The 6,939-nt window shown below is 47.2% G+C and overlaps 1 protein-coding gene across 1 annotated transcript; it reads left to right on the forward strand.

The window, feature by feature from the left end:
• The first annotated feature begins 1,573 nt into the window (after nt 1–1,573).
• On the forward strand, nt 1,574–6,709 carry MARCKS (myristoylated alanine rich protein kinase C substrate). Its single transcript, XM_083374839.1, has 2 exons — nt 1,574–2,724; nt 4,695–6,709. Exons 1-2 carry the CDS (start codon nt 2,623–2,625, stop codon nt 5,463–5,465), a joined length of 873 nt encoding a protein of 290 aa, XP_083230965.1. The 5' UTR covers nt 1,574–2,622; the 3' UTR covers nt 5,466–6,709.
• The last annotated feature ends 230 nt before the right edge of the window (nt 6,710–6,939 follow it).

A 6,939-nucleotide genomic window follows, 5' to 3' on the forward strand; every position in this document is an offset into this window, starting at 1 on the left:
GAAAAGAAAAAAAACCCCAGACTAGCTCAGTTTGTCCTCTCCACCCCTTTTGATGCAGATGCTGGAAGAGAAGCCTCTCGCCGTCTTCTTAGACAGAATTAGCAGCAATTTGAACCGAGAGAGACCAGATAATACAGATGGAACGTAACCGCGAGGTTGTTGTTGTTTTTTTCCCCCCTCAGTGAAGAAAATCAACAGGCTCCAAAGTGCATTTTACAAGCGCCTGGATGTTAATGGATTTATCCAGATTACGTTTCGGTTCGGGAGTGCCACATGTTCACAAAAGGGGTCGGTTTTCAGCCACTAGGTCTGCCGACTGGCTGCCCGGGTTCCCTAAAGGACGATAAGCCACGCTTGTTGGCACTATGCATGTCTGCCAAAAAAGAAAAGAAAAGAAGAAGAAAGAAGAAAAAGCAGCTTTAGGGAAATGTAGAGAGTGAATAATTCATCAAATTGAAACGGCGTGTTCCCTCCCCTTTCTAAAAAGAGAAAAATGAAGAGGAGAATACAACAGACGCGTTTTGCACGAATGGCTTTCTATGCGGAGATCCATATTCCCGGAGAAGATAAAACTGGAGAAAGGAATTGTATTTGAAAGAATACCGCGGGGGGGGGGGGGAGAAATGGCAATGAGGAAGGAAAGGAGGAGGAGTTTGATGTAAAAAAAAAAGCCTTGTGGTGTATTTTGCCCGCAAGAAATGAAATATTTCTTGACTGAGTGCCATCTTGCTAAAAATACTAGAATGTTGGCAGCACGGGGGGGGGGAGGGGGGGCTTGGGGTCTGTATAGCGGCAAACGCGTAAGTCTGCACTTATCACACAATGAAACGGGAGGGGGGAAGATGACAGAAAAAATACATGCCATTAATCTTGAATTCTTCACCTCCCCCACCCAAACAGCCCACCGGCTTAACGTTTCCGGGGGAATATATCTAATTCGCTCGACAACCCCTTGGTATGTGCTTTGCAAGCAACGAGGCGAGAGAATTCCCCCCCCCCCCCCGACATTTCCTATGGCTCCACTGTAGCGCTTTAAACCCAAGGAATAGAAGAAGCAACTCAGCAAGGATTAAGCAGTTAAGCGCATCTGCTCGCACTGGCAAGGGGTTGTGGGGAAATGAGAAACTCTTGATAGAATCCGGCTGCTTCTTGCTTAAGATGAGCCGCCCCTTTCTTTCGAAATCCAGAATCTTGGAATGGTCCTACAATACAAACCATCATGGCTCCGACATGCAACATATAAAACGATTTAGATTTGAGCTCCATTGACTTGGAAGCCTTTTCGGTTACACGGGGATGCTATTTAGGCACACACGGAGAAACCGACATTCCTACGGTACTAACTTCCTCATCTTAATAATAATAATAAAAAAAGGTTTCACATTCTCGGCAGTTTCCAAAAAGATTGAAATCAGAACTAATCAGACAGCGAAATGTAATTAGAGCCGCAGGCTCCTCACATTTTTTTCCCCCATTCCGTGGGGGAAGGGATTAAGCGTTCTACCGCCAAGGTAACAGCGGCAGCTGCTTTAAGCATTTCTCACATCTGGCCTACAGACCTCATAATTTTCAACTCATGATCTCCCTTAGCGAAACTCGATCTACGTGGTTTAAATACCTTCCAAATTGGGAGAATTGAACAATTGCAACCAATTAAAGGGGGGGGAGGACCAACCCTCCCTATCTGTTGATTTTTTTTTTCTGGAGAAGCTGGAGTGGGCAGGAAGGGGAGTAGAGGGGATGGCAGCGGGGGCGAGAAAATGAAATCACAAACGCACACAAGTCAAACCATTGTCTCTAACTTAACAGGGGTGGGGAGGGGGAGAGACTCGAGACACCAAACAGAGGCTACCAGCCCTGCAAGTAAAAATCCTCCCTCCCCCCCCCTTTTTTTTTTTTTTTTTTTACGGAGCGTTTGGCAGGGGGCAGTAAACACCGTGTATCCTTCGATTTTTCTTTTTAGCAAGAAATCAGAGTGCAAGTCTTAATGCCACTAATTTATTTATGTTCTTCGGAGTATTAATTATCAGTCCAAGGCCGAATTCAAATTATTGCAATCGCAGCTCCATTGTTCGCTCCAATTGGAGGCCCCGCCCTCTCTTTTGTCTGGCGGTGCGTTGATTGGTGGACGGCGGGTGGGGGCTGCCGTCAGTGCTTGGGAAGCCCATTCATCTGTGCACTTGGGCGTTGGACTCCGCATCTTATTAGCGACCAGGGAGATTTCTCCATTTTCCCCTTGTCTACAGTACGGCTACAAATCTGGGATTTTTTTTTATTACTTCTTTTTTTTTTGTACTAAACTTGGGCTTCTGATATTTTTGCTCGACTGATTTCCTGCCTTTTTATCCCCCTTTCTTCCTCTGCTGCTGTTTTTTTTTTGACCTCTCCAGCTTTATTAAAAAAAGGAGTGCATATATTTAAACATATTTCGGCTCTCTTCTCTTTTTCCCCCCTCCTCCCCCACTGGTGTGTGTGTGTGTGTGTGTGTGTTTGCGCGCGCGCGCGTGTGTGTGTATCGCTGCTCTTCAGGCTGCTGGTCGCCCAGCATTTCTACGAACGAACCTACTGTTCTTTGTTTGCCTTCTTTTGGATCTGCCGAGTTTCTTTGTTGAATAAACCAGCATGGGTGCCCAGTTCTCTAAGAACGCTGCAAAAGGCGAAACTACTGCTGCTGAAAAACCCGGAGAAGCGGTAGCTGCATCTCCTTCCAAGGCGAATGGACAGGTAAGAAAAGGAGCGGCTAATGGATTGTTACTGGTTTCTGGGCTGAGTGCCGTGTTTATTCTGCTTCTCCCTTTCTCTTCCCGGGAGGGGTGCGTGTGGATGGCTTTTAAATTGATCACAACTCCCTCTTTAAAACCAATAGTGGCTGTTTATGGCACTGTGTTTATGTGGGATTTTATTTTGAATGTGCATGTGTAATGCAGTGTGGTAAGGGGGACAATGCGAGATGCTTGCCTACTGTATGGTGTCTTTTTCTTCGGGTCTCCGCAGAAAGGCTTTACCACCACCTTTTTTTTGGGGGGGGGAAGGGGCTTATATGTGTTTTGGTGGTTTGATTGAATGTGCTCTCCCGCGGTTTCCTGTACTTGTAACAGGCTGTTACCCCCATCCCCGCCTTCGGCGCCTAAGGGAGAATCTAGTCGATCGTGTTAGAACTGCCGGAGATACCTGAAAGCAAGATCGAGATGAGGGGCGCTGGAGAGTTGTCCGCGTTAATAGAGGAAGGGGCTGTCGTGCGTAAATTGTCCTTCTCCATCTTGCTGGCTTGGCTGGCTTAGCTCACACCTTAAGCCGTGGTGGCCTCTTCTACTATTCCTTTCGCTGTAGCCAGTTGTCTTCTAAAATCCGGCGGGGAGGCGTTGCGTGTGTGAAATGTAAACTGGCGCCCTTCCTGGGGAGCTGGCCCGCGTGGGTCCCTCGCCGCGTCTTGAACCTGGGGAAGGTGTTGCAACCCGCACCGTATCCAGGCGCTTTGTGTTGTCCTTCCAGTGTGTCTAGGAGGTGTATTGGACTTGTCCCACCCGTGCTGTCGGCCAGTGTCAGCTCGGCTGCGATAAGCCACCCTCTCTATAGTTGCTCCAGAGAAAGAACCTTGGAGGCGCCTTCGGCCCGGCGCCAGCTCGAGCAACAGATGTGGTTGTGAATGGTGGCAGCGCCTCTGGCCTGGATTAAACCAAGGCGGAAAGGAGGTTGCCTGTTTTCTGCTTTGGGACGGAGGAAGGTGATAGGAGAAAAGAAAGCGGGCTTTGGGGGAGAAGCGACGGGTAGCTTTGTTCGCTCATTGGAGCCGATTCTGGCCGAGGCGCCAGCTCGCTCCTCCTCTCCTTCAGCGTTGTTCCAGGGCTGTCCCACCGTCGGCCTCGAGGGGTGCAGAGATGGAGCCACAGTGCCCTCTAGAGGCCGACGCTCGCTTTGGTAGCGACTTCGCTCCGTCGCGGAAAAGGAAGCGCGGACGAGGGCCGGGCAGCGTGTCTAGAGGATGATGACGCGGGCTTCTTGCCGCGTAGCCCCCTTAAGAGATGAGCTGGAGGAAAAGGCGTGGGGGCGTGGCTTGGCTCGGTTCTTAGGTGGCGTGTTTCTCCCTTCCTCTGGCGACACGTCACGCCGCTTTCCTCCAAGAAAGCAGCGGGAAGGTCTGTAGCAACGTGCTGCCACAGACAACGGATTTGGCTTGATCTTGCCCTGCCTCTCTTTAAACAGCTTGTAATCCTTGGCTAGTTGTTTATTTTCTTTGATTGTTTGGGTGCCTTCAAGGCAGCTTGGACTCCTGGTGACGGCATGGACAAATCCCTGCATTGTTCTTCTTGGTGGAGGGGACGGTTTTACCATTGGCTTCTTTCTTGGGCAGAGAGAGAGCGACTGGCCCAAAGTCACCCAGCTGGCTTTCTGCCCAAGGCAGGACTACTAGAACTCACAGTCTCTGGGTTTTTTAGCCTGGTGCCTTAACCACTAGAACGAAGTGACAGGGCTCTTAAGACTTGAGTTGCTCCACTTTTTTTTTTTTTTTTTTTTTTTTGGAGAAGTGGCCGGCAGCGTTTTGCCCCTTGGTGCCTTCTGGAATGGAGCTTGCCTCCCAGAATTCCCCACTGGGTCGAACCTCTGGGAGATTGAAGTCCAATTGGAGGCTGCTGCCTTGCGCTGGGTCTTAACAGAGTGTGCCCTCCAGTAATACAGTCATTTTCCTCTTCCAGGAGAACGGCCATGTGAAGGTGAATGGCGATGCCTCCCCGGCAGCTGCGGAGGCTGTCAAAGAGGAAGTCCAAGCAAACGGCAGTGCGCCAGCGGAGGAGTCGGTCAAGGAAGAGCAGAGCCCATCTGAGGCTGCCTCTGAAAAGGAGACCGCCGAAGCGGAGAGCACAGAGCCCGCCTCGCCTGTTGAAGGGGAGTCCTCCTCCAAGACTGAGGAGGGAACAACCCCATCTTCCAGTAATGAGACCCCGAAAAAAAAAAAGAAGCGCTTTTCCTTCAAAAAGTCTTTTAAGCTAAGTGGCTTTTCTTTTAAAAAGAACAAAAAGGAGTCTGGGGAAGGAGCAGAGAACGAAGGTGCGGCTGCTTCGGAAGGTGGCAAAGCTGATACGGCGGCGGCGGCAGCCGAAGCGGAGCCTGTGGGCAGCGAGGAGGCCAAGGCTTCCCAGGAGGCATCGCCTTCAGCCCCTGCTGCTGGTAGCAGCACGGAGGACGCCAAAGAGGAGAACGGAGGCTCCCAGGAAGCCCAGTTGGAAGAGACTGCCCCGGAGAAGCCTGCAGGAGAAGAAGCCAAGGCTGCTGATGAGCAGAAGCCGGAGGAGAAACCGGAAGAGGCGCCAGCGGCTCAGGTCCCAAGTGCTACCACCGAAGCCACCTCAACTGAGCCAGAGGCAGCCAAAGCAGAGGAGCCGGCGGTGGCGGCGGTGGCAGCTCCCTCACAGGAAGCTGCCTCTGAGTCTAGTCCAGAAGCTCCACCCACCGAATCGGCAGAGTAAAACAAGGCAATGAAAAAGAATGGCAATTTTGAGATGATTGAACTTTTCTTCCCCCCCTGTTTGTTTGTTTGGAGTGGTGCCAGGTACTGGTTTTGGAGAACTTGTCTACAACCAGGGATTGATTTAAAAGATGTCTCTCTCTCTCTCTCTCTCTCTTTCTCTGTCTTTTTTTTTTTTTGTTCTACCCACAGATCCCATCTAAATCATTCTGTTACCACCATTCCAACTCGGTAGAGGAGAGTCTAAATTGCCTCCTTTTGCCTTGCTCCTCTCTATTTTTTTTACATCAGTATTAATGTTTATTGCATACTGTACTTCGCATCTTTATTCAAAATGTAAACTTTAATTTTTCTTTTGTCAGTCTGTGGACATGCCCATATATGAAGGAGATGGAGGAGTCAATAAGGGATAGCAAATGAAGTGATAGGGGTCACAATGGGGAATTAGTGGTGCAGATAATTTGCCAAGAAAATGTGCCACAGGAAATAAGGGGTTAGTCTTTTTTTAAAAAAAAAGTTATTACAATGTATTTTGTGAGGCAGATGTTCTATAAGGTTTACAACACTACAAGTCTTGATTAAGAAAGAAAAAAAATCCAATACTCAGATTTAAAAAAAATCATAGTCTTAGGAAATTCATTTAAACCATAGGAACTTTCACTTATCTCATGTTAGCTGTACCAGTCAGTGATTAAGTAGAAATACAAGTTGTATAGGCTTTATTGTTTATTGCTGGTTTATGACCTTAATAAAGTGTAATTATGTATTACCAGCAGGGTGTTTTTAACTGTGACTATTGTATAAAACAAATCTTGATATCCAGAAGCACATTAAGTTTGCAACTTTTTGCCACCCTGCCCATTTTTTTTTGTAAAATTGCAGTAATCTTGGACCTTTGGAAAAAAAACAAAAAAAAAACCACACACTATTTTAAACTCAACCAAGCTGTGATAAGTGGAATGGTTACTGTTTATACTGTGGTATGTTTTTGATGACAGCAGACAATGCTTTCTTTTTCCAGTTGTCTTTGAAAATAAAAAGAAAATTTTTTCAGATGCAATGGTTTTTGTGTAGCATCATGTCTATCATGTTTTTTGTAAATACTGGAGAAGCTTTGACCAATTTGACTTAGAGATGGAATGTAACTTTGCTTACAAAATTGCTATTAAATTCCTGCTTAAGGTGTTCTAATTTTCTGTGAGCACACTAAAAGCGAAAAAAAATAAATGTGAATAAAATGTAGAATTTGGCTGTGTTTCTTTTTCTGGATATTCTTGATAGCGTAGCTGATTACTTGTATTGTTTAAATTTGTATAAAAAAGGCACTTGTTTGCCTCTTAACATTACTCTCCATTTCTGTAGTATAGATTTGCATGGCCGCCTGGCCCTATTAAAACGTATATCTGAAGACGGAAGATCTTTAAGGCCTAAATAGAGGTGTGAATTGGATTTTAAACTAGCTATGCCATTGTGGA

This window comes from Vipera ursinii, assembly GCF_947247035.1.
Source record: "Vipera ursinii genome assembly, chromosome: 1".
Taxonomy (NCBI): Eukaryota; Metazoa; Chordata; class Lepidosauria; order Squamata; family Viperidae; genus Vipera; species Vipera ursinii.